Below are 27,632 nucleotides of genomic sequence, written 5' to 3'. Positions count from 1 at the left end.
ATTTGGAGCTCTGCATATACTGGGCCTGACCTTTGGGCCTTAGGGTTGTGTAGGGCCTGGTCGGCCGGGCGCTTTGTGTTGGATCTGGCCTATTCAGCTCTGCTGACCTTTTCCACCCTTTCATCTCCAAATGCTAATGTAAAATTTACAATATAATTAGGTTGTTGCAAATAACACCTAATGTTACAAATACCCCTGCTTTTCTTACTCCAGTCTTGTTAGGTGTGGAGATTTATGAGGCTTCAATATGGTCTCTAATACATCCACATCTTTAAAATCTAGGAAAAAAAATTTTCGCACATAAACAATTAAGCAATTAATTCAAAATAAATCTTTAAATTAACAAATTTTTGTCTCTCGAATAGACTTGATTCTTTTATACCGTACTTTTTTTAAAATGGAAAATTTGACAAATAAACCAACAGTTGGTTCTACCTGAAATAATAAGTCTCATTTTGTTTCAATACTTGGTATTAGTCGACTAAAACGCTCCAACACCTGTAGTTTTTACAGAGTCCTCAAATAAGTCGTCATACAAAACCATTCTATCAGGGTTTTTTAAGCATAAAGAACTCAAGGTAGGAGAGGAAGTACGCTCTTTGATTCCCGAACTGATATGACGACAAATCACCATCATTGACATCTTGATAACAAGGATAGGTGGTGTTTTGTTGGATTAATTGTTCTTTTTCTTTACTCTTTGATTGGAGAACCTTCTCTTCTTGCTTGTCGTACACAAAGCTGATTCCACACTCCTTCATCCAAAAAGGACAACTCCACCCAACAACCGAAACGCTTAGCTCATCGCCGGCTTCCAACTGATTTCCGAACTTCCAATGGCTTAACCATGTCATTTCTTCTTCGGCTCCTGGAATCCCTATGACCATTGGGCTATATACCCACATCAGACCCTTGGTCTTATTAAGGACTTTGATATGGTATGAGTAACCATTTCCATATTCATATTTGGAATAACTTGCATAGACCAAACATATATTCAAGCCTTGGATCTTCATACTAGAAAGTGAAGGTACATTAAATGATATTGAGGTTCCCATATTCTTAATGCTGAAACCGTCTGAAAATTTGCTCCCAGGAAGAGAAGTGCTGAATATACCAAATTCATGAAGTCCCTGCGCCAATGGAAATCATAATATTTTAACTTTTACATATGCGGTTGAGAGAGAGAGGGAGAGAGAGAGAGAGAGAGAGAGAGAGAGAACACCTGAATGGGACCTTTCTTTCTTGTTTCTGTCAGTTTATTGAACAACTCCACCTCAGTGTTTCTGATTGATTTCAAGTTGCACAAGCCCAAACTGTTGACCATTTCTGCGTCAAAGTTTCCAATGGCTTCTAACTTGAATAACCCCTGAACCTCAACTAATTTCTCACAACCAGTTACATCAAAAAACAATGATCTCAACAGATTAGGTAGATTAGTTAATTTTTCTAGAGACATGCAATTTTGTGCCCTCAATGTAACTAAACTCCTTGGAAGCTCTGGAAGTGATTTGAGACTTGTGCATGAATCTAAACAAAGCTCCTGAAGCATAGAAAGACAATTGATGATATCTGGTACTCTACGAATTGAATTTCCACTTAGATTCAAGTACCTCAATAAGGAAAGGCTACTAAGATCCAGAGGAATGACATCATCAAAGAGATTGCAGTTTGCAAGACTTAGGCTTACCAACAAAGAACCCGATGAAAAGGTGATTGATTCGGAACATTTTATTGGTTTGAATACCCAAGATCGGAGGACTGCATGCCATGATTTCAATTCACCAGTGCTACAGGATAATTCACTAATAGCAACTTCATCTGCATGGAGCACTGTCAGAGATTCCAGCTTTCCCAGTTCCCTAGGCAACTTGTGGAGCTTTAAGCAACCAGAAAGAACGAGTTTTTCAAGACATTTTAGATGATCAACTTTTGATGGAAGCTCCCTAAGATTTTTGCAACCTTTTAGATCCAACAAAACAAGTTTCTCTAATTCCCCAATGGATTCGTGAAGCTCAATCAAATGTATGCAATCTTTAAGAATCAATCTCTCAAGATTAGGGACTTTTGAGAAGTTGGACATATTGGTAAGGTCATGGGAATGACTGAGATTGAGGATTTTCAAGGATCTGAGCAACTGTAAGAAAAAGTAGGAAATTAGCCAGTTTATACAAATATTGATAAAAATCCCCAAATAAAAGAAAAGAAAAAAGATTAAAAATAAAAATATCATACCTTGTTTCCCTTCCAAACTTGTTTCAAGCTGCTATATTGCATGTCAAGAACAACCAGGCACTCCAAAGGAAAGTCATTGGGTATAGATTTCAAGGAGAATCCACGCCAACACAACCATCTCAACCTCGTAGGAAATTGTTTGTAGTTCCCAGTGAGCCTTACATTATTGAGCTGGAGCAGTCTTAGATTGTGCATCCTAGAAAATGCATCAGTTTGTATGTCTACTTCATTTGATGCGGAAGATGGCTCTGTCAAGGCAGAAGTTACAAGAAGACCTAGCCGCTTCCACCAATTGCTTCCATGGAGCAATGTTGATTCATCAAGAAAATCTTCAAAATGGTGATTTTTTGTATCGTCTAAACCAAAGAAATTCTTAGCTGGCTTATCTTCCTTTGACAACTGCAAGTTGAGGATGAGGCCTTCAATGGTTTCTGTTCCCTGGTAAAGAGGACTCGTTTAGCATGCATACTATGCAACAAACACACACACTCACACACACACACACTCAAAAACATAATTCTTACAGTTTTTTCTTTCAATACATTCAAGGCATCCTCATGATGCCACAATCTGCTACGTTTCCCCGGTTCCTTAAGTGATTCTTGACTTATAATATGTCTTCCCATGTCTCGAAGCAACTGATGCATCGTCAACTTGTTATCTTCATTGATTGTTAAGAGATACCTATGAATGAGGTTGTCAATCCCAAATTTTGTGAAGTAATTACAACCATCCAGTAATGTAATTACAAAATCTTTGTCTTCTCCAACAAAGAAACAAGCAATGTCAAGGAATAAATTTTTGTCATGGTCATCTTGCAAAGAATCAAAGCTTACTTTAAGTTTTCTAATGATCTCACTGTCAGGAATTGCTACCAATTTCTTTAATGCACTTTCCCACACATCCACACTTCTCCCTGATAGAGACGAACCCAAAACTTGAAGAGCTAAAGGAAGCCCTCCACAATATTTTACAATCATTTTTGAGTGCTCCATGAAAGCTTCAACAGGGCACTCTTGTTCAAAGGCATGCCAACTGAGAAGCTGTATAGATTCATCATCAGTTAATTCCTTGACTTTGTGAATCTTATACACTTTATGTGCCTTCAACAATTGCTCATTTCTGGTTGTTATGACAATTTTACTTCCTGGATGAAACCAATCACGCATTGTGAGTACTGCATTTAATTGCTCTGCTTGATCCACATCATCAAGAACAATTAGAACTCTTTTGCAGCAAATAGCATCTTTGATCTTTACAATTCCTTCATCAACACTGCTAACTTTTACTTTTTTTCCCTTTAAAATATCTGAAAGAAGCTGTCTTTGTAACCGAACCAAACCTTTGGGTTCTGATGATGTTTCTCTTATATTTGCAAGAAAAGTGCTAACTTCAAATTTATCAAAGTTTAGGTTATAGATAGTTTTGGCAATGGTAGTCTTCCCTATTCCCCCCATCCCACAAATTGCTACTATTCCAACTTCATTTGATCCATCTTGTAACCACAAATTAATGTCATTTATATGAGAATCTAATCCAACTAGGCACGGACAAACACTCAAAATTCTGTGATTCAATTTTTTCCCAATCTCTTGAACGATTTTCTGGATAAACCTTGACTCGTACCTACACATGCAATGGAAATATAAAAATTAAAAAAGTAATAAAGCAAAGCAAATATGTCCAGATCGAGTTGAAAATGAATGAATAAGTTAAATGAAAATGCAAACAACATATAGGAGTTGTAGATTGCACAGGCTGTTCAATTTGGCCATTAGTACCCAAATATAATCATATAGCATGCTGCATTATGTGACAATATTGAATTAATAGTGTTGGGTATAAGAGTAACTATAAGAGTTGGGGTTATTATGTAAATAACCAATACTTGTAAGAATATATATTCATGAATATTTAGGGTACTCTGTAATTGAGAGAACACCCCCAAACATCTCTCTCTCTCTCTCTCTCTCTCTCTCCAACTCTAAACATGGTATCAGAGCTGAGATCCTAACCCTAGATTGTTTGTCGCCGTCGTCTTCGTGCCTATGTGTTGGCTTCATTGTCACCAAGAGATTGAGTTGTTTTCATATCATCATCATTTTTAATTGCATGGCCAGTGTTCATCACCGTCAATGTTCGTCGCCCTCGTGTTGTGGTTGTACTTTTGATATTGTAATCGTGGGATTGACATAATCAAGTTGCAGAGATATTTTAATCGAGTTACAGCATACGTCATCGAGTTGCAGAGAATCAATTGGACCCAAGTGCAGGAGGAGTGGGTTAATTCGACCAAACTGCAGATCCGACCCAATTGTGAGTCAATATGGATTAAGCAAGACTACATCAAATCATTCTGTTTTTGCGATATATTGCAAAAGTGGTACCATCATCCTAGCAGTCAATGTAGACGACATTGTTGTGACAGGAAGTGATAAAAGTGGTATTGATGAATTGAAAGAATTTTTTAACTAGCATTTTCATATAAAATACCTGGCCTAGTTGAGATACTTTTTAGGAATAGAAGTTGCAACATCTCAAAAAGGAATTTACATGTCACAAAGGAAGTATGTATGTGATTCATAAGTGAGACACGAATGTTGGAAGCAGACCCAAACAATACTCCCATGGATTCAAGTATAATCAGTCCAGATGACGAAAACCTTCTTGATCATCCAAGAAGACATCGAAGACTTGTTAAAAAATTAATATATTTAATAATGACAAGACCAGACATAACCTTTGTTGCAAGGGTGGCAAGTCAATTTATGCAGTCACCCAGACAACCTCAACTGGATGCCATGTATCGTATTTTAAGATACTTGAAGGAGCTTCTGGCAAAGGGCTCATCTTTAAGTCCTCTAAAAACATGGATATTGTTAGGTTCACATATGCTGATTGGGGAGGAAGCCAAATGAATAGGAGGTCTATATTTGGATATTACACATTTGTGGAAGGTAATTTGGTATCTTGGAAAAGTAAGAAGCAAAATGTTGTAGCTAGATCAAGTGCAGAGGCAGAATTCAGAGTAATGGCCCCCATACTGCCTGTGAAATGATGTCGGTTAAATCTCTTTTACAAGAGATGAGATTCTTCAACAATAAGCCTATGAGAATGATTTGTGATAATCAAGTTGATACGTACATTGCTAGTAATCCAGTATTTCATGAGAGGACTAAAACATATAGAGATTGAATGTCCTTTTGTGAGAGACCAAGTAAAAAGATAGTTACTACTTATGTGAGATTCAAAGATCAATTAGGAGATGTACATCATGTAATTACCAAGGCATTGGGAAATCTCATTTTTTGAAATTATATAAAAAGTTAGGAATGATAGATATTTATGCTCCACCTTCAGGGGGAGTGTTGGATATAAGAGTAATTAGTTATACGAGTTGGGGTCATTATGTAAATAACCAATACTTGTAAATATATATATATATATACATGAATGTTTGGTGTTCTCTGTAATTGAGAGAAAACTCCCAAATGTCTCTTTCTTCTCTTTCTCACTCTCCAACTCTCAACAAATAGAATAGTTAATAATATCTTAAAGGAATATGAAAGGAGAAAAAAAATAAAATAAAAAAATAGTTGGATAATACAAGAGGATTTGCAAAATTATGAATCTAACATAGGAAAGCAACTTCATGATAAGGGTTTCCTATTTTCGCAACCCTAACGGTATTTTCATTTTTAAAGCTTCATCATTGTCTTCTCTTCTCTTCTCTTCTCTTCTCTTCTCTCGCTTTGTGTGTGTGTAAATTTTGGTGTTGGGCGTACCTAGTCATTGGTAAAAGAAGAAATATAAAAAGAAGAAAAAGCAAAGAATTGTGTAAAGGCTTGAATGAGATAAATCACTCACTCACAGCTCTAGTATTTATAGATAAAAAAGAGCACATGCACATATTACAAGAAAAAAAAATTAAATCAAATCACATCATATTCTATGGCTAGACATATGCGTAAATAAAGTCAAACTCCATGATCCGTGGCTATCAAATCTCTGCTAATATAGTAAGTCATTCCATAAATCGTGGCTATCATATCTGCTAACAATCTCTGTTAATATGGTAAGTCATACAATAAATCTTGTCTATCATGTCTGCTAACACTCCCCCTCAAGTTGGTGTGTAGATATCTGAAACGCCCAACTTGGACAATGTATTCTCAAACACAATCTTGACGCCCTTTGTCTAGAAGCTGCTGAGAGCTTGTGACAAATAGAGTGCAAATTTGATGAGAGATGATCTTCTCTCGAATGAAGTGACGGTTCACCTCTATATGCTTAGTCCTGTCACGGGATTTGCTGCTATGCTAATGGCAAACTTGTTGTCACATGAGAATGGAAGCAACATTGTTCCTTCATGTTTATTAGAAAACGAACAACTATTGACTCAATAACAGGATCATGAAGAGCAGGAGAAACCTGATAAGGAGTTGAAGGTGTATGCAAGAAGACACAAGGATAAGACTCTTTCTTTCCCTCCTTGCCAATCATTACCCTCTGACTCAGGTAATCCTAAGTTACCCGCTACTATTTATGATCATACTCGTGATGTTTGTGATACTGATGTTCCAATTGCTCTTCGTAAGGGTGTTAGGTCTTGTATCAGGTGTTAGGTCTTGTATCAACATCCAATATCTAACTTTGTTTCTTATCAGCGTCTTTCTCCTTTTTATTGTGCCTTTGCATCCCAGTTGTCTTCTGTATCTATTCCTCAAAATTTAAAAGATGCATTTTCTGATCCAAAGTGGAAAACAGCTATGTATGAAGAGATGACAGCTCTCAAGAAAAACGATACTTGGGAATTAGTTGAGTTGCCTACAGGGACAAAGACGGTTGGATGCAAATGGGTGCTCATAGTGAAACAGAATGAGGATGGCTCAGTTGAGAGGTATAAAGCCAGATTGGCAACGAAAGGCTTCACACAAACTTATGGGAGTCATCAAGAGACGTTTGCTCCCGTAGCAAAGATGAATTCTATCCGAGTTTTACTCTCTTTGGCTGCAAAATTTGGTTGGTCACTTCGACAGTTTGATGTGAAGGCGGCCTGCCTTCATGGAGATTTAGAGGAGGAAGTGTACATGGATGTTCCCCCAGGCTTTGAGTTTACATCATCTAACGGCAAGGTATGTAAACTGAAGAAAGCATTGTATGGGCTAAAGCAATCTCCTGGAGCATGGTTTGAGAGGTTTACCAAAGCTATGCGAAGATTTGGCTATAACCAAAGCCAAGGAGATCATAACATTATTCATTAAGCATTCACCTCAAGGAAAGGTATCTGCATTAATTGTATATGCGGATGATATAGTGTTGACTGGAAATGATGTAGAAGAAATGTCAAAGTTGAGGACCTACCTAGCTAGTGAATTGAAGATAAAGGATTTGGAAAATTTAAAGTACAATACTTCCTAGGTATTGAAGTTGCTAGATTGAAGCGAGGGATCTTCATCTCACAAAGAAAATATGTGCTTGACCTTCTCAAAGAAACAGGAATGTTATTGATACACCAATTGAACAAAATCACAGATTAGGAGAAGATAGTCAAGATGCTCCGGTTAATATAGGTAGATATCAGAAGCTTGTGGGGAAATTAATTTACTTGTCACACACTCGTCCTAATATTGCTTACACAGAGCCAATTTGGGATTGCTGTTAAAATGTTAAAAGCGCTTTTAATAGTAGAGCTGTTATAAAAGTGTTGTCAATAAAACGCACTTAAGCGTTTGGTGACACATTGTATAAAGCACTTTTTATACTTGAAGCACTTTTAAATTTGTTTGGTAATAATATTGCTTAAAGCACTTTTATTACTAATTTTACTATATTACCCTTACACTAAACAAATACTAATTCCCTAATTTTAAATATTATAAAATTTCATTGAGTTCAATAATTTATAAAGATCAACTTGTATTGGTTTTTTTTTTTAATTTATTTTTATTTTTTTTTAAATATCACATATTTTGTTTGTGATATCGAATTTGTATTGAGTACTAAAATATAAATAAATTAAATATATTTTAATGATGATAATTTGTATCTGATTTGGGATCTTCCAGTAATAAAATAAGCAAATTTGTTCATATGCTATCTAATAATAAATTTTAATAATATAATATTTTGCAATATAGACAACATTTCATAAAATAAAACTAAACATTTTAACCACAATTAATAATCTTATTACTTTTTATTTAAGATAATAGTATAAATATATTATACTTATTTTTAAAATAAATTACAAATCATAATTTATTAAAAATTAAACATCTAACAATTATTTAATTCAGAGTCTAAAAATAAACTGAGATTGGAAGGCTGAAGAGTCCTAAAATAAATTAATTTTAGTTTGTTACAGAGTCTATATTGTTTGCTATTCGTTTGTAGAAGGGATACAATTGTATTTATAAAAAATATAAAGGGAATGAATTGTCTAAAAGAAAATCAGTTACCTAAAAACACAGTCCTCTACCTTAACGCAATTTTAAAAGCTACGATAACTAACTTCATTTAAACGTGCTTTTCAGACCTAACCTCTATCATCTATAAGAGCTTTTTTTTTTCACCAAACACATTGCACCGCATTTTTTTAGAATAAAAGTGCTTTTCAGTAGTAGAGAAGCAATCCCAAACACCCACACAGTCAGTGTAATGAGCCAATTTATGCATGCACCATGTGATTCTCATATGGAGGCAATTTATAGAATTCTCCGATACTTGAAGTCTGCTCCTGGTAAAGGGTTGTTATTTTCCATACATAATCATATGCGAGTAGAATCCTATACAGATGCAGACTGGGTTGGATCAATTTCATATTGAAGATCCACCTCTGGTTACTGCTCTTTTGTAGGAGGTAATCTAGTAACATGGTGCACCAAAACACAGTCAACACCCCCAAAACGGGCTTCTAAACCCACAACGCCCGTTTGATAGTAAGGATAACTGTTTGGTGAAACTTTGAAACAGGCTTTGACAAAAATTCAACCGCTTGAAAGCCCGTTTAGCGAAAGCAAATATTAGATGCTTTTAAAAACCACGTTCCTTAACGTCAGGTATTATGATCGTAAAATACCATATTATCCCTTTCCTTGTATAATTCTTCTCTCTTTACAAATCCTCTCACTCTAGATTTATCTCCAATACATCCATGGCTGACGGCTGTAACAAACTACCCACCGGCAACCCAGTGTCCTCCTTTTATCCTGCTCACTTACCACCATCAATTTCGCATCCACTGCCACCACTCTTCCTCTGCCTCTCATCGCCTGAATTGCAATTGCCACACTTCCAATATCAGTGATCAATCCGGAATCAGATTTCATCTTCTGTTATACAACTAATCTTGAGAGTTCTAATCATGAGGGTTCTTTTAGAATTGAAATGGGAATGAAAATGGGTCTACAAATTTTCTATCAAATTTCTTTGGATGTTGTTCTTTGTTGGTTTTTTTATTTACTTCATTCTAATTATTTTATTGCAAAGAGTGAGGATTATTCAAAAGTTTTATGGCAACCGGTGGTATACCAGAGATGGGTTTGAAAGAAAATGGTGGTGTCCATAGAAGATGGGTTCCAATAGAAATTGGGAATAAAGGAAATGGGTAGTATTGTCAACTAAAATTTAATCTAATAATTAAAAGGCTTTCAAAAAATATACTCACCAAACACCTTTTTTCATATAAATTCCTTTTAGCAAAATTCCTTATAAAAGGCCTTATTTATCAAAGGACTTTTAATGTTAAAAAGCTCCCCCAAACACCCCCCTAGTGCCGAAGTAGAATTTAGAGCTATGGCTTATGAAATATGTGAATTGTTGTGGTTAAAATTGTTGCTACAAGAATTGGGGTTTGACTCCAAGGATCCAATGAGGTTATATTGTGATAACAACGCAGCAATAAACATTGCACACAATCCAGTCAATAGAACTAAACACATTGAAATTGATAGGCACTTTATTAAAGAGAAATTAAGTGCAGGTTTGATTTGTACTCCTTATGTGAAGTCAGGTGATCAACGACTGGATTGAAAAGGAAGGGCGGGGGGGGGGGGGGGGGGGGGTGGATGTGGAAACTATCTTTTTATTTTATTTCTTTCTATGTTGAAGGGTATATCAGTAATTATATCTCTATCCAAGATAGTATAAATAATATATTGTGAGAGAGAATCAGTATGCTCTCTCATTCTTTCTGTCGTCGCGTTCTTTTCTTCTCTCCTTCTCAGTTTTCTTCTTCTGCTTTCTTTTTCCTAATCTATTTTTCAATCTCATAAATCAACTAGAAGCACAAGCTAACAACACACGAGGCTCAAAGGTACCTCGATTAGGCATCAAACACTCCACATGAAAATTTGGACTAATACTATTATCTACTGACAAGCCAAAAATATATGCATTGGGTCCAGATTGGAAATGTTGAATGTCTTGGGTTTCCAATACATTGAAGGAGTAATGAGAAGGTGGTTGTGGTACACAAATTATAAGATAATCTCCTTCCAAAAATTCATGATTCCTATGATGAGCATATGCAATTAATTTATACTTTTTATTTACTCAAAATAGTTTGTCGTCGCATATCGGTATGAAACTCATGGACAAGCTTGACAAAGGAATCAGAGATTTTAAATGAACAACGATGTGGAGGTAGCAAATAATCCCAAAAGAGCAACTTCCAGCACACCAATTAATCAATCTATTATATGCAAACTCCATAATAGAAAATGTCAAGTCCCAAGTGTCAAGATGCACTATTACACAATAACTATCTTTTATCGACCTTGGATGACAATCCCAATTTTCTTATCAGTTTGAGGGCAAAATGCAAAGGGAAATTTCAAATTGGTGCTTAAAGCTGTCCAAAGTAGTTTCCAAAAAATAGCTAGCATATTTGACGTCCCTATTTGAAACAATGGAAGTGTGTAAGTCAGAATTCTAACATCCTCTACATAATTATCTAGAATGGGATGATGTGGAACATTAGATTCAGGTGGTTGAGATTTAAACACATTTCCAGATGGAACCTGAAAAAATTCTTTTGCCATTTCTTTTGCCAACATGATTTCATCAACACAAGCCTGAGGAGAGGGCCTATATTGTGCCTTAGGGTCCTTTTCTAATGACTTTGCGGGATTTTTTTTTTTTTGATAAGTAATGACTTTGCAGGATTTAACTTGATATTTTTGCCATTATACCTAAAGCTATATGAGTTCTGTCTACAACAATGAGTTACATGTAAATCATAGATCCATGGGTGACCAAGTTGTGAGCTACATTCATTGGTAAAACATCATATCAAATCACACCAGAGTAGTCACCCATTTGAATTGGAACTAGGCACCTCTTAGAGACCAAGAAGGAAGTTTCTCCTACCCAAACCACTTTATATGGTTGTGGGTGAGGTTCAGGTTGTGGTAGATGTAACGACCCGAACCCGAGGGTCCAAATCACTAACCACGTCCTTACCCGAACCTGAGGTCAACTAAAAACGTTACCGTCCTTTCCTATATCAATACATAATATACGTGTCATCCCAGAGTTTATAAATAATAATAATAAAATGAGATCATAGCTACAAAATATGTCAAACAGTCCACTAACCCATCAAAACCTGTGGAGGAACGTCGTCCTCCACTTCCTTCCCATGACATGAAAAATGTTAAAATGATGGGGTGAGCTAAACGCTCAGTAGGAAGTGTTTAAGACACACCTCTTATGACCCCGTGAATCCACATAGAGAATAGAAAGCAAGAGAACGGGATCATATCTCGGGAGTCGAGTAAAACCACTGTATCATCAACAAACATACATATCTCAACCAATTACCAAATGCACCACGTATGCCAATGATGTGCCATGCCATGCAATGTCACTCCCCGTTTCCAAAACCATACCGTTTCAACTTCTAAACCATTAGTGCAATCCAACCCAAGGCACCTCCAAGGCATCACGAAAAGGGGATTGGCTAACCATCTACGACCACAAGGCACCTCCAAGGCGTCGCATCCGGCCTGGTTAGCTCAACCACACTAGGGTCTCTCCCTAGTCCCCTCTCTAGACCACACTAACACCACGGACCACTAGACGCCTCCTAGGCGTCTGGATTTTCACAAACACTTTTCAAAAACTTTTCTCCAAAACAATTTCATTAGTTTTAAAAAATATACTTTTCCCCTTTTTCTTTCCCAATGGATGCATAAATGCTTCATAATTCCAAATACCAAATTCAACAGCTATATTTCATACATTTACCCAAATCATAATCACAACTTGTAAAAGAATATTTTAAACATTTATTTCTACGATTATGACATCAAATTTACATAGCAATTGAAATATGTAAAGTAAACAACTTGTCATTTCTAAGCATGCTTCTTCACTACAATGATGTAACTAAATTTACAAACTCATTTATCACATAGCATACATCCACCACTTTACATATAATCAACCATAATCACATAGTCAAAATAATTGAAATTAAACATGCTTATAGTCAATTTAAGAAGGAAAATTCACATAGAACCTAAGAAATTGTGAATTAGAGCACCCCTACCTCAAAAGTAGCCAAAATACATCCCCGGCCGGAAAAGTCAACGCAGTCAATGCCGGTCAACAAAAGTCAACGTCAGTCAACGGCTGTGGAACAGAAAACTATTCGGTGGGAACGTAGCCGTCGACGAGGAGATTCTACTGTTCCAAAGGTTCAACTCCGGAATCCGACTCTAAGTGGCCCAAAACCCCTCTCCGAAGCCTTAGATCCAAAAATTTCAAAAATTCGTAAAATAATCAACGCTCCTCCAAAAATTAAATCCTTTGAGAATGTGATAGAGAATGACGAGAGGAACGTTTTCCGTCAGGAACCAAGACCGAAAACCTGACCGATTAGCCGGAAAATGGAAGAGAAAATCGAAGCCTCAAGAAAAAAGAAAAATGAAAATGAAATGAGAGGAGAGAGAGAGCTACGTGAGAAAGAGAGATTTATGGCCAAAAAGAAAGGCTAAGTGACATATGATATATGTGTATATCATGTGGGGCCCACCAAAAAAAATATCTTCTTTTTACTCTTTTTATATATAAACATATATACACACACTAAATACTTCACAACCACACATTTCCAAACATATAACCACATAAATATACATCATCAAATAATGTATGAAAAATAACAACCCCGAAAAAAATAATTCCCATGCACAACAATACCGGTTGCGGGTCCCGCCGGGGACCTCTCCGCCCGAAAAACTGAAAAATGCCGAAATAGCCAACAATACATTTCTAAGAATCCTGCACTCGAAGAAATGCTCCAACCAAGTCTCGGACACACCCAGCACATCCCATAGTGTCCGGTACGCAAAACGAGAAAAAGACAAAATCGCTCTCGAAAAATTCAAAAAATTTCAGAAAATGGAAAATGGAAAAAATTGAAAACATTACAGTAGAGAACAGTTGGCAACAGCCCTTTAAAGTATAAAAGGCGTGGCAAGGAGGGTTCTAAGGCTCAAACCTTAATTCGGCACATGCTAGACGATGGGGGGTCCACTTGGAGTCTTGCATAATTAGGGGGTTTGGTCAAATTTCATTATTTTGGTAATTGCATTAATTATGGAAGATCTGCATTGTTTTGGTAAATTGCATGATTTGATTAAATTGCATCAATTAGATAATTTGTTACTTTATTGAGTCAACTTTTGATTACCTCCATTGTAGGGTAATCCAAGGGTCATCTTTTATTATAAAAGGATACTATGTAATTCTGAATACGGAGCGAATGATTGAATAAAATTATCCTTTGAGAATTCTTTGTGAGTGATTCACAAATTCTGAGGGTGTGAGGCCTTCTCTAGGTGTGATACCTTAGGTCCTATCGGAGATTCCAATAGGCTTTTCTTTGTTATTTTCAATCCTTCTTTTCTACTAACAACCCCTGAATCTTAGCTTTGTTTATGAATTTCCAGCCCATTAACTCTTATTTACTTTCTTCTATTTGAGCCTATCCTTTGTCCTACATCAGTTTTGGTAGCAGAGCCTAAGTAGACATTATGTTTACTCAATCGGGCAATGAAAGATTGGACAATAATCAGAAGACTGAGTTGCTGCTACAAATTTTGAAAAAGCTTGAAGGGCTGAATGCTCAATGCGATAGGATAAGAGCTCGATTTCCCAGCCTTTTAACAAATCGGTAGCCCTTAAAGAAGAATATGCATTGGGTACTAATGATGGCAGAAACCGCAAGCAACAACAGCCTTTACACTCTCTGCAAAGGTGTTGTTGAATACTGATCCACCACTCCATCCCATGTTGGAGTTTCCAAGAAATCCATTAGAGATGAATCATCATGAGCCACATGATGTTGCTAGAGATGTTACAAAGAAGTTACATGATGGAACTCACCGCACACAAACAACAACAATGCAGCCAAATGATGGATCAAAACCATCTTTATCTAACATGGCTGATCCTGAAGGAAAGAGTACGATGGCTAGCAAGGATTGTGAGAACCTGCTTGATGATGAGACCTTCAACACTGATCATGTGAAAGAAGTTGGAGAGATTGTTTCGTTCATCTCCATTGTGACGCACATCCTTGAAGACCCTAAAGTTGGTTGCAAAGATGGACAGCGGACCTCTAATTTTGAGATGCAGGTTCATTGTGGAAACCAAGCTCAGAAGCCTATTAGTGATGGCGGTGGCAGCCCAAATGTTGTCTCCACGGCCATGGTTAAGCGTCTCAAACTTTCCACAGTCCAAATCCTTGAAGACCCTGAAATTGAAGACGGAGATGGACGGCTGAACTCTAATTTTCAGATACAAGATCATTGTAGAAATCAAGCTTGGAAGCCTACTATTGATGGCGGTGGCAGCCCGAATGTTGTCTCCACAGCCACGGTTAAGCGTCTCAAAATTTCCATCAAACCATATCCACAGCCATTCAAAGCATCTTGGATAGATAGTACTTCTATTCTGAATCTTCCAAAAGATGCGGCTATTGGAGTAGATACTTGGTGTATATTAGTGGGCACTGCAAAGAAATGGGAGCATGCTTGTGCCAAGAAGCAACATAAGCTGGTTCAGATATCCACCAACTTGGTAGATGAGGTCTGGAAAAACCAACTGTCAGAAGAAACTAATCCTGTAAGTGATAAGCTAGAGGGGTCTCGTGCATCAAAAAATCATTTTAGAGGGTTAAGTTTTCCTACTATTTCCTCAGTTGGTCCTAATGCAGCAATTATGCATTATAAACTAGAGGAGAAAACATGTTTAGGACTTGATCCAAACAGCATTTGTCTATTCGATTTTGGAGCACAGCACATAGATGGAACCAACTGGGTTGCTCTTTATGTTCTTGCTCGAATACATTCGTGGAAGGATAGCCTTGAGTTTCGACATGGTACTGGCCTTGGAGTTCGTATCAGACGTGATGGGTCAGATGCTAATTTTGTTATGGGGTTGCCTAGAACTAGGCGAGGACATGATGCTATAACCATTGTTCTGGATTTTTTTTCAAAAAAGGCGCATTTTCTTCTATGTTCTAAGACCTCCAATGCTGTCCAAGATGCCAAACCTTTTTTTCAAGAAGTTGTCCGACTTCATGGGTTGCACAACACTATTATTTCTGATCGAGCTTTGAAGTTTATGCGTTGTTTTCTGGTGCAAATTGCTGAATACAAGGCTGAAATTTTCTTGCTTTTTTCATACTTATGAGCAATTTCATCCCTTTAACTCGACTGAGCTGAGTTTTTCCAAGCCGGAGAGAATTGGTAGAGAACAGTTGGCAGCAACCTTTTAAAGTATATAAAAGGCGTGGCAAGGAGGGTTCTAAGGCTCAAACCTTAATTCGGCACATGCTAGATGATGGGGGGTCCACTTGGAGTCTTGCATAATTAGGGGGTTTGGTCAAATTTCATTATTTTGGTAATTGCATTAATTATGGAAAATCTGCATTGTTTTGGTAAATTGCATCAATTAAGTTATTTGTTACTTTATTAAGTTAGAGTCAACTTTTGATTACCTCCATTGTATGGTAATCCAAGGGTCATCTTTTATTATAAAAGGATACTATGTAATTTTGAATACGGAACGAATGATTGAATAAAATTATCCTTTGAGAATTCTTTGTGAGTGATTCACAGATTCTGAGGGTGTGAGGCCTTCTCTAGGTGTGATACCTAGGTCCTATTGGAGTGATTCCAATAGGCTTTTCTTTGTTATTTTCAATCCTTCTTTTCTACTAACAACCCCTGAATCTTAGCTTTGTTTCTGAGTTTCCAGCCCATTAACTCTTATTTACTTTCTTCTATTTGAGCCTGTCCTTTGTCCTACATCAGGTTGAAGCTTCATTCTTTCAAGTTTCAACCCCTGAATTTGACACCACATTTATTGAACTTCCTTTATTTGACTGACGGGACCTACAAACAATTAATTAAAATATAACAAATATAAAAAATTCTAAATATAAATAATAAATAGAGTGTGTTCTTTTATTCGACACATCCTCGTGATCTTCAATGTGATCTTCAACCACATTGGAGACGTGTAAGGAATAGATTGGTACATATCCAATCATCTTACTTTAGAGAACTAATGCAACCCGTGTCAAGACATTGTTGTGGGTCTAATCTTCTTTCCAATTTCTCACATGGCTAGGGAATGGCTCAATTTTATTCACATCATCTAAAGTACTTAGGTGAAGGATACCTGCATTCTAAGACTCGATGTGGTAGAACAACTTGAGGTCTCCTGGCAGAATTTTGGACTCAACTCTATGTGAAACTAGTTTTTCTCGTTTTGAGGATATCTATCTAGATGAACAAGAAATAAAGAAAATACCACTATAAATTGTGAAGAAATAACAAAGGATATTAAATGAACCCCAATACATGACCCCAATTAATTAAGTAAACCAAATTATAAATTATAACAATGCTCACACAAGAAGCAAAAATTCATGTAAGGTAAATGATGCGAGGCAGTATTGTGTATGAACCAATTAATTCGATGCGAAGGGATTGGGTGCAAAATAGTGATGCAAAAATAAGAGAATGATGCAGGTTCTAGTATGGACCTTTTGCAAATTTATTGGCTCAACAAACGGATAACAGTACTTAGAACAATTCTCAAGGAAGACTGTGTACCTTTACCGAGTCCGATTTGAGTGTCCGTAGATGCTTGGAAGTGGCACTGCAAGGCGTATGAGAGAGAAATCCTAATCCAAATATTTTTCTGAGGTTTTTTGTTTTTTTGGTTGGTCTACTGCTGAACTATTCTGTTGTGGCTCTAAAATTGGGCTGATCTTCTGAACTGGGCTAAAAGCTTGGGCCTGAATAATCATCAATCTGCTGCTTCCTGAGATGGGCTGGATCTAAAACTAGACTAGGCTAAAACAAATAATCCGCTATTATCCAAATCTGGGCTGCTGAATTTATTTTTTTTTTCCTTTCTGGATTCCTGTTGTACAGGGCTGACTCTGATCTTTCCAAACCAATGTGAAATCAAAATCTGACTTTCCCAAAATCAATTGCAAAGACACCAGATGACGATGCTGATTTTATGGCCGGTTTTGCAACGCGTGACGGCAGCAAGTATCCAAAATTCTCGGCACTGATTTTTATGCTATGGCGGCTTGATTCCAGTGACGTAGAAGTAAGAGGTAGACGGCAATGGTGATTTCAGTGCTGTGACAGTCGATGATAACGACTAGAAGTCCTGTTCTTCTCTCTCTCTCTCTCTCTCTCTCTCTCGGTCAGCCACTGTGATATTTTGGCATCAGCAAGGCTGTAGTGGCGGTGGAGATGGAGGTTTGGAATTGGGGCTGGCGGCTAGGGTTTGGATTTTGTGGTTGGGTTGCTAAGATTGGGTTTATAGGTATTCAGGTGTTGGTTTGTGGATGAATTTCGGGTTGCTTGGGTATGGTGATTGTAGTTTTGGGTTAGAATTTTGGTTTCACAGTAGGTTATGGGTTTGGCTTGTTTGGGGGTACGACTGATGGTGGTGGGTCGAGTGCAAAAGGGATTTGGTTTTGTTTGTTGGGGTTAGGGCTTGTTTGGATGTTTGTTTGGGTTATGCAGAGTGTATTTGTTTGGATGAACAGTAACAGTACTTGATTTGTGCATGAACAGTAGGGTTTAGTAACAACATTGTTGATTGTTCCTATGACGCACTTGGATCTTCTGCTCTAATACCAGTTGACGCAGGACAAGTAGTGTTTAAAAAGTAACCATAAAGAAAGAAGGGGATGAGAATGAGAAGATGAGATGAGGCGAGACGAAGGAGGTGAGACGACAGACGAATGGGGATGAGAATAGGGTAGGAAATCGGGATCCCGTGGTGGAGAGGTTCGAGAGAAGGTTGGCAAGATGGAATAAAACAACTCAAAGGGTGGAAGGGTTACTTTGATGAAGAGCACTTTGTCAAGCCTCCCTAATTATTTTCTCTCTTTTTGAGATTCCCTATTTTGTGGTTGACAAGATTGAGAGGTTACAGTGAAATTTTCTATGAGGGAAGGGGAAGGAGTTTAAGTATCATTTGGTCAACTGGAAGCAAGTGTATAGCCCTATTCGAAAAGGTGGGTTGGGTATTAGAAGTCTGACTCCTTTCAATAAGGCCCTCTTGGAGAAGTGGCTACGGAGGTTTGGGGTGGAGAGGCATAGATTGTGGAGGAGGGTAATTGCCTGTATATTTTGGGAGATCAAAGGTGGATGCTGCTCTTTGGAGGTGAGGATTCCACGTGGAGTTGGGATTTGGAAATTCATCCGGAAGGAGTGGGATGAATTTCCTAAACAAATTAGGTTTCGAGTTGGTGGTATAGAACAACCCAAGTAGAGAATAGTGGCAACAGCCTTTTAAAGTATATAAAAGGCGTGGCAAGAAGGATTCTAGAGAACAATGGCAGCAGCCTTTTAAAGTATATAAAAGGCATGGCAAGAAGGATTCTAGAGCTTAAACCTTAATTTGGCAAATGCTAGACGATGGGGGGTCCATTTGGAGTCTGTATAATTAGGGGGTTTGGTCAAATTTCATTATTTTGGTAATTGCATTAATTATGGAAAATCTGCATTGTTTTGGTAAATTGCATAATTAGATTAAATTGCATCAATTAAGTTATTTGTTACTTTATTAAGTTAGAGTCAACTTTTGATTACCTCCATTGTAGGGTAATCCAAGGGTCATCTTTTATTATAAAAAGGATACTATGTAACTCTGAATACTCAACGAAAGATTGAATAAAATTATCCTTTGAGATTTCTTTGCGAGTGATTCACAAATTCTAAGGGTGTGAGGCCTTCTCTAGGTGTGATACCTAGGTCCTATTGGAGTTATTCCAATAGGCTTTTCTTTGTTAATTTCAATCCTTCTTTTCTACTAACAACCCCTGAATCTTAGCTTTGTTTCTGAATTTCCATCCCATACCTCTTATTTACTTTCTTCTATTTGAGCCTGTTCTTTGTCCTACATCAGTTTTGGTATCAGAGCCTAAGTAGACATTATGTTTACTCAATCGGCCAATGAAAGATTGGACAATAATCAGAAGACTGAGTTGCTGTTACAAATTTTGGAAAAGCTTAAAGGGCTGAATGCTCAATGCGATAGGATAAGAGCTCGAACTTCCCAGCCTTTGAACAAATCAGTAGCCCTTAAAGAAGAATATGCATTGGGTACTAATGATGGCAGAAACCGCAAGCAACAACAGCCTTTACACTCTCTGCAAAGGTGTAATTTGAATGCTGATCCACCACTCCACCCCATGTTGGAGTTTCCAAGAAATCCATTAGAGATGAATCATCATGAGCCACATGATGTTGCTAGAGATATTACAAAGAAGTTACATGATGGAACTCACCGCACACAAACAACAATGCAGCCAAATGATGGATCAAAACCATCTTTATCTAACATGGCTGATCCTGAAGGAAAGAGTACGATGGCTAGCAAGGATTGTGAGAACCTGCTTGATGATGAGACCTTCAACACTGATCATGTGAAAGAAGTTGGAGAGATTGTTTCGTCCATCTCCATTGTGACGTGCATCCTTGAAGACCCTAGAGTTGGTGGCAAAGATGGGCAGCAGACCTCTAATTTTGAGACGCAGGTTCATTGTGGAAACCAAGCTCAGAAGCCTATTAGTGATGGTGGTGGCAGCCCAAATGTTGTCTCCACCGCCATGGTTAAGCATCTCAAACTTTCCACAGTCCAAATCCTTGAAGACCCTGAAATTGAAGACGAAGATGGCTTAACTCTAATTTTCAGATACAAGATCATTGTGGAAATCGAGTTTGGAAGCCTACAATTGATGGCAGTGGCAGCCCAGATGTTGTCTCCACAGCCATGGTTAAGCATCTCAAAATTTCCATCAAACCATATCCACAACCATTCAAAGCATCTTGGATAGATAGTACTTCTATTCTGAATCTTCCAAAAGATGCGGCTATTGGAGTAGATACTTGGTGTATATTAGTGGCCACTGCAAAGAAATGGGAGCATGCTTGTGCCAAGAAGCAACAGAAGCTGGTTCAGATATCCACCAACTTGATAGATGAGGTCTGGAAAAACCAACTGCCAAAAGAAACTAATCCTGTAAGTGCTAAACTAGAGGGGTCTCGTGCATCAAAAGATCATTTTAGAGGGTTGAGTTTTCCTACTATTTCCTCAGTTGGTCCTAATGCAGCAATTCTGCATTATAAACTAGAGAAGAAAACATGTTTAGGACTTGATCCAAACAGCATTTGTCTATTCGATTCTGGAGCACAGTACCTAGATGGAACCAACTGGGTTGCTCTTTATGTTCTTGCTCGAATACATTCGTGGAAGGATAGCCTTGAGTTTCGACATGGTACTGGCCGTGGAGTTCGTATCAAAGGTGATGGGTCAGATGCTAATTTTGTTATGGGGTTGCCTAGAACTAGTCGAGGACATGATGCTATAACCATTGTTCTGGATTTTTTTTCAAAAAAGGCGCATTTTCTTCTATGTTCTAAGACCTCCAATGCTGTCCACGATGCCAAACCTTTTTTCCAAGAAGTTGTCCGACTTCATGGGTTGCACAACACTATTATTTCTTATCGAGCTTTGAAGTTTATGCGTTGTATTTTGGTGCAAATTATGAAAATGGCTGAATACAAGGCTCAAATTTTCTTGCTCTTTTCATACTTATGAGCAATTTCATCCCTTTAACTCATCGGAGCCAAGTTTTTCCAAGCCGGAGAGAATTGGTAGAGAACAACCCAAGTAGAGAACAATGGCAGCAGCCTTTTAAAGTATATATAAGGCGTGGCGAGAAGGATTCTAGAGAACAGTGGCAGCAGCCTTTTAAAGTATATAGAAGGCGTGGCAAGAAGGATTCTAGAGCTCAAACCTTAATTTGGCAAATGCTAGACGATGGGGGCTCCACTTGGAGTCTTGCATAATTGTGGGGTTTGGTCAAATTTCATTATTTTGGTAATTGCATTAATTATGGAAAATCTGCATTGTTTTGGTAAATTGCATAATTAGATTAAATTGCATCAATTAAGTTATTTGTTACTTTATTAAGTTAGAGTCAACTTTTGATTACCTCCATTGTAGGGTAATCCAAGGGACCTCTTTTATTATAAAAAGGATACTATGTAACTCAGAATACTCAACGAATGATTGAATAAAATTATCCTTTGAGATTTCTTTGTGATTGATTCACAAATTCTGAGGGTGTGAGACCTTCTCTAGGTGTGATACCTAGGTCCTATTGGAATGATTCCAATAGGCTTTTCTTTGTTAATTTCAATCCTTCTTTTCTACTAATAACCCCTGAATCTTAGCTTTGTTTCTGAATTTCCAGCCCATACCTCTTATTTATTTTCTTCTATTTGAGTTTGTTCTTTGTCCTACATCGGTTGGGGATGGCAACAAGATTGGACATGTTTCTGGGAGGATTTATAGTGTGTTGATCATTCTCTTGCCCTCTCTTTCCCTAAACTTTTCAGGATTGCCAACAGACAGACGTACCCTGCTATTTGACTGCTATCGCCTTGATGGTGGGAGATTATCATGGGACATGCGCTTTCTGAGGCACTTTCAAAACTGGGAGACTGAGGATGCTTTTGGTTTTTTTGGAGTTATTGTATCGCCAGGAGATTGTGGATGGATTTCCTGAATTTATGGTTTGGGTTCCTTCTTCCCAGGGCATTTTGAGGTTCAGTCTTTCTATAGGTGTCTTACTGACGTTCCAGCAGATTTGTTCCCATTGAAGGCTATTTGGTGTTCCAAGGCACCTCTCAAAGTGGCTTTCTTCACCTGGACATTTGTCTTGGGGAAGATTGACCCAGGATAATCTTAGGAAGAGGAGCCAAGTAGTAGTCAACTGTTGTAGCATGTGCTTGAGAAATGACGAGTGAGTTGATAATCTTCTTTTGCACTGCCCAGTAGCTAGCGACTGTTGGGTTTTGATGCTGACTTTATTCGGGGTTCAGTGGGTTATGCCCAAGTCTTCTAGAGGGTTGGATAGGATATGCAGTGGGCCCAAGTTCGTGATTTCTGGAGGGTCACACCTTTATGCGTCTAGTGGTGTTTATGGCTTGAAAGAAATAGAAAATCTTTTGAATGGAAGGAGACCCCTATTGGCGCGCTAAAGTTCTCCATTATTAACACTCTTTTTTGTTGGGTTCTAAGGAAAAATTGTAAATTTATAGACCCCTATTGGCGCACTAAAGTTCTCCATTATTAACACTCTTTTTTGTTGGGTTCTAAGGAAAAATTGTAAATTTATGGATGAAATAGTTGATTTTTTGGATTCCTTGAGAGTTTAGAGGCCCTATTTGGTCTTGTGTAGTTTTTGAGGGATGCGTTCCCTAAGAACAGCAAGAACACTAGGGAGAGAAGACACAAAAGGGGGAGTTCGCAAACTCAACGATGCTATTCAATATTCCAAAACTGAATTGCTTGTTTATAAAGAAGCCTTTATATAGGTGAAACAATAAGCAAACCCTAATATATGAAAATACTAAAATAACCCTAAAAATAAAACATTGCCAAAATAACAAAGAACAATAATGTAGCCCTAAATTACAAAAATTCCTAATTCTATTTCTCTTTTCCTCTTCTCCAAAAGTAATATTGGAACACGTGCAGCTCATGTGTGTGAATCACACCCCGTTCCCCACCACCATGACCCCTTCTTTTCGTGGCCATCCTCCATATTGTTTCTCTCTACGGATGGATGCAACTCTTTTTTATGCACATGGTTTTTGAGTTGAAGAGAGTTAACCTTACTTACCCAAAAAGGGTGGGGTGGGATGTTAGGTGGTGGGAAGTATAACCCATTTCCCTTTTGTTAACTAACAAGTAATGGCAGGGGGAAATTCACAAAGTTTTACAACAGTATTGGGGTTAAACGCAAGATTGCTAGTTTAGGGGGTATTTTTTTTCCCCCTGAATGTGTTGAATTTTATTAAGACAAAAGATAGACAATAGTGTACAATCAGAAAAGATCGGTATAGACTGATCCAAAAGAAGCCTAAGGCATACCCAAGGCAAAAAAACAAAAGGCTCCTGAGCTATAAAAGCTGCAAGAACAAAATGGAAAACAAATTTCAAAGCAAGGACATAAAATCAGACAATGAAAGTCCTAGAGCTGAAATTCCTTCAAAACAAGCCACTATAGCTAACTGATGAGAGAGGTTCTTTGTATTTTGGCCGAATCTTTAAAATGGTTGATGTTGCATTTAGTACTATGAAATTGGTTATTGGAAGCAAAATTAAAGCATCGATTGCATGATGCCAAACATATATAACTTGAATATAGCTTTTTTAAGTTAAGTAATATGTTTCAGCAAATTTTTTTGATTAAGTTTAAAATAATTATAGGAAACATTAATATTGCTTCGGGACAGTTGTATGACATCATAAATTCTATAATTTATTAGTAAAATTGAGGGGCAATAATTCAAGCATTCAAAGACATGCAGCTAATGAATCAACTAACATATATTCAACTCTATGAATGCTTGATACCAAATGGTGCCAGTGAAAGAAATTCAAGGAGATTACCCGTCTTCTAATACCAGCCCTGCCAAATCTGCAACTTCTCTCAAAGCTTCCTTCCACCTCTTTATCTTGTTCACCCCCTCCCCCTTTCTTTCATCTGCCTCCTCGAATCTCAGCTGTTCGTGTTTCACAAATGCCTCTCCAAAACTTCCCGTTTGCTTCCTAACATGGGACGGATCCACATGGTAGAAGATGGGCAAAATCATATGACCAACACTTCTCTTGCGTTCAAGGATCTTCAAAAGTTCATCAAGGCACCATCTTGAAGATGCATAGTCTTTTGAGATGACAATTACTGAAATCCTTGACTCTTCGATTGCTTTTATCAGTTCTGAGGAGATATCATCTCCTCTCCCAAGTTCATCATTATCCTTAAACGTGCGTATTCCTGCATGTAGCAAAGCTGTATAAAGGTGATCGGTAAAGGTCTTCCGGGTGTCTTTACCATTGAAACTCAAGAAAACGTGATAAGAACACCGAGTTGAGGAGGCTTCTTCGGGTCCCATAGAAACCACCGAACAAAGATCAAGGAGATCAATGATCAAGTGCTATACACAATCTGTATAATCACCACCAATATTTGTATATATAAGATGTCAATAAATAAATAAACAATATTATGTACTGTAATAAACAAAATTAATATTTTCTGTATATTTTGTATATAAGAAAATACAATTAAAAAGGGGGGGATTTAGTAAACTATACACAAGGCAAGGGTTGAATGGAAAACAAATGTAGCGAAAAGTGCAGACAAATACAAGTGCTTTAAATTGGTTTCACAAAGATTTTAGCTTAACTCAATAACCCAACAAAATTTCCTCAATTATTTGATGTGAAAGTCTTCTGTAACATCCAAAACAAAAGAAAACCAAATTATATAAGCTCATTTCTGTTTTTATCCTCCATAGTCTTGACATACATCCATCAAATACATATTTAAATTTTTCCAACTATATGAACATGTTATTTCTCATAAAACATAAATAGCTTCCTTTCAGCTTTATAGACGACATTTGATCATCAGAGGCAGTACTCTCTTGACATACCACCAATTAAACAATCAATCCTATGTTTTAAAAATAATAATATTTGTTTTTTTTTTTACCTTAGGATGTTTCAAAGCATATAAACCAAGATAAAAGAGGTTAAAGACCTTACCTGCAATTAACTTGCTAGTATTAAAGATTCATGTAATTAACCTGTGTCTTTCAAATACAAAAAATGGTTACCTGTAACTGTCGAAGAAGAATCCTTTCAGTACTCAGATTGATCAATCATTTCCACATAAAGATTGAAATTTTTATGTTGACTGAAGGAGAGAGTGGGAGAGGGGATGGTGACGAAGAAAAAGTCAAATGGTAGAAGAAGAATGGGAGGAAAAGAAAAGAAGCAAAGGTGGGTCCCGCACTATACAAACAATTACATATACATATAACCCTATCGATGGCCGTGTCGCCACTGAGAGGTGAAGCAGAGAAGAATGGCGTCGGCAAATGAAGCGATTTGATGACCAGATTGGGTTGTATTTGACATTAAAACCCTCTCGATGTCCTAACCGAGGTGAGAATCATCCTCTGTAATCTTTATAAAATCAGCTTGCCAGTTTCGCCACGGATCTCGGATACTCCATATCTTCCGATGATCCAACACTCTCTCGACTTCAGTACTCCACTCCAACGTTCGATCACCCTGCCGTTCAGCTAATTTGGCAAGTTTTTCTGTCGAAGAAAATCGCCGAAAGATAGGTTGATTGGAAGTTGAAGGCGAGACGAACTCCATCATTTGCAAAACAGGTCGGGAGACATGAGCCCCTAAGGGTCAGTTTGGTAGAGTGGAAATGGGAGGAGAGGGAGGGGAAGACATTGGAGGGGCTTAAAATTTGTGGTTGTTTGGTAGAGTGGAAATGGGAGGAGAGGGAGGGGAAGACATTGGAGGGGCTTAAAATTTGTGGTTGGCAAAAATTGTTGTAAGGAATGAGAAGAAAAAGAAATGGTTTGGAGGGTGGTTAACTTGTGCATTTAACAGTAAATTTTTTTATAATAATTTTTGTCAAACACAAATTTTTAATGAATGATTTGGAGGGTGGTTAACTTGTGCCTTCAACAGTAAATTTTTAATTTCCTAAAAATGGAAAGAAATGAAGGGAAAGGAAAGGAGAGGCTTGGTGTGTGATTTTCAGATGTCAATCTTGCCCTTGATTAGTAGATTTAGCAGTTGCAGAGAGAGAGGAGGGCAAGCTTGAGAGTTGAGAACGGCAAAGCTTGCTTGCGAACGGCGAACCCAAATTGGAACAGCGGGCGATGGAAACTGATATGGGTTTTGATTTTTTGAACAATCTGATATGGGTTTTGATCGATATGGGTTTTGATTTTTTGAACAATCTGAAATTGGGTTTTGATTTTTTGAACAATCTGAAATGATGCCGATATGGGTTTTGAAGTTTTAATCCTTGCATACAAATATATAAACTGAAATATATGGGTTTTGAACTTCTGATTCTTGTAGTAGTTTGTAGTTACAGAGAGAGATAAGTTCGGCGTTGAGAACGAGAATAGAGAGATAGAGTTGAGAACGAGAAGAGAGAAGGAGTTGATTTGCCCTAAAACAATGGAGGCTGAAATGATTTGCCCTAAAAAAAAATTCGTACGAGACAAATATATATATATATATAAATAAATTTATATTTTAAAATATAAAAGGGCATAATAGTAAATTTATTAAAATAATTCTCCTTACTATCCTTTCCTTTCTTTCCCCAAACATGATTATTATTCTTCCTTTTCTTTTCTTTCATTAATCAATCAAACACAATACCAAATTAAAATTATCATTCCATTCCCTTTCATTCCCTTTCCCTCATAACTAATGTTATCATTCCCCTTCAAACCCACCCTACCAAACATAGTCTAAGCATACTTGTTTTTTGTCACAACACTAGTGGGCTTGGAATTTCAGGGATTTTTTTTTTTTTGGCACAATTAGGGTTTGGCCCTTGAATTTTTAAATGGTGCTACATTTACTTACATTTCAACAGTGAAAGGCCCTACGAGTCGACTAACTTGTTAAAAAAAAGGCCAAATTATACAAAGAACCCCTTAGGTTTTCAACTTGTACATGTGGATAAAAGATGGTCACAATATAACAGAAAAGTCCAAATTAACTGTTTGTGGTTAGTGTATTAATATGAATTTACATTTTTGTCCTTAGAGTTAAACTATTTGTTTAATAAAAAAATCTAAAATATTTTGTGTATTGTTAAAGTTACAGTTTTGCCCCTAAGACTCCATCACCAACTTGCAAAAACCACAAAATTATCTACAACAGAATCAATCACAGACCCAAATACAATATCTTTTATTTTTTTATTAAAAATAAAT

The 27,632-nt window shown here is 37.3% G+C and overlaps 1 protein-coding gene across 4 annotated transcripts; it reads right to left on the bottom strand.

Moving 5' to 3' along the window:
• Positions 1-429: 429 nt before the first annotated feature.
• LOC132300507 (disease resistance protein RPV1-like) lies at positions 430-26,156 on the bottom strand. Of its 4 annotated transcripts, XM_059797616.1 has the most exons (6): positions 25,485-26,156; positions 24,256-24,811; positions 2,760-3,861; positions 2,236-2,673; positions 1,226-2,137; positions 430-1,133 (listed from the first exon to the last, which is right to left on the bottom strand). In XM_059797616.1, the coding sequence occupies exons 2-6, from the start codon at positions 24,756-24,758 to the stop codon at positions 549-551; spliced, it is 3,540 nt and encodes a 1,179-aa protein (XP_059653599.1). In that variant the 5' UTR covers positions 24,759-24,811; positions 25,485-26,156; the 3' UTR covers positions 430-548. The 4 variants fall into 4 exon arrangements, with proteins under 4 accessions (XP_059653599.1, XP_059653598.1, XP_059653601.1 ...); XM_059797615.1 differs by having other exon boundaries at positions 24,256-26,156; XM_059797618.1 differs by lacking the exon at positions 24,256-24,811 and having other exon boundaries at positions 25,485-26,155.
• Positions 26,157-27,632: the final 1,476 nt, after the last annotated feature.

This window comes from Cornus florida, unplaced genomic scaffold, assembly GCF_030987335.1.
Source record: "Cornus florida cultivar Cherokee Brave unplaced genomic scaffold, ASM3098733v1 CherokeeBrave_3.0.0_Hap2_Chr03, whole genome shotgun sequence".
In the NCBI taxonomy this organism is placed as follows: domain Eukaryota; kingdom Viridiplantae; phylum Streptophyta; class Magnoliopsida; order Cornales; family Cornaceae; genus Cornus; species Cornus florida.
The sequence above is the reverse complement of the archived record's forward strand: the minus strand, read 5'-3'. Positions and strand labels throughout refer to the sequence as shown.

What these genes read in the sequence shown, in the direction of transcription:
- LOC132300507 (XM_059797615.1), bottom strand. Translation starts at nt 24,758, where the DNA reads ATGGGACCCGAAGAAGCCTCCTCAACTCGGTGTTCTTATCACGTTTTC. An exon ending in GGGCTGGTATTAGAAGACGG is followed by an intron (nt 3,862 to 24,255) that starts GTAATCTCCTTG and finishes TTGCATGTGTAG; the next exon opens with GTACGAGTCAAGGTTTATCC. An exon ending in ATGTATTGAAAGAAAAAACT is followed by an intron (nt 2,674 to 2,759) that starts GTAAGAATTATG and finishes CCTCTTTACCAG; the next exon opens with GGAACAGAAACCATTGAAGG.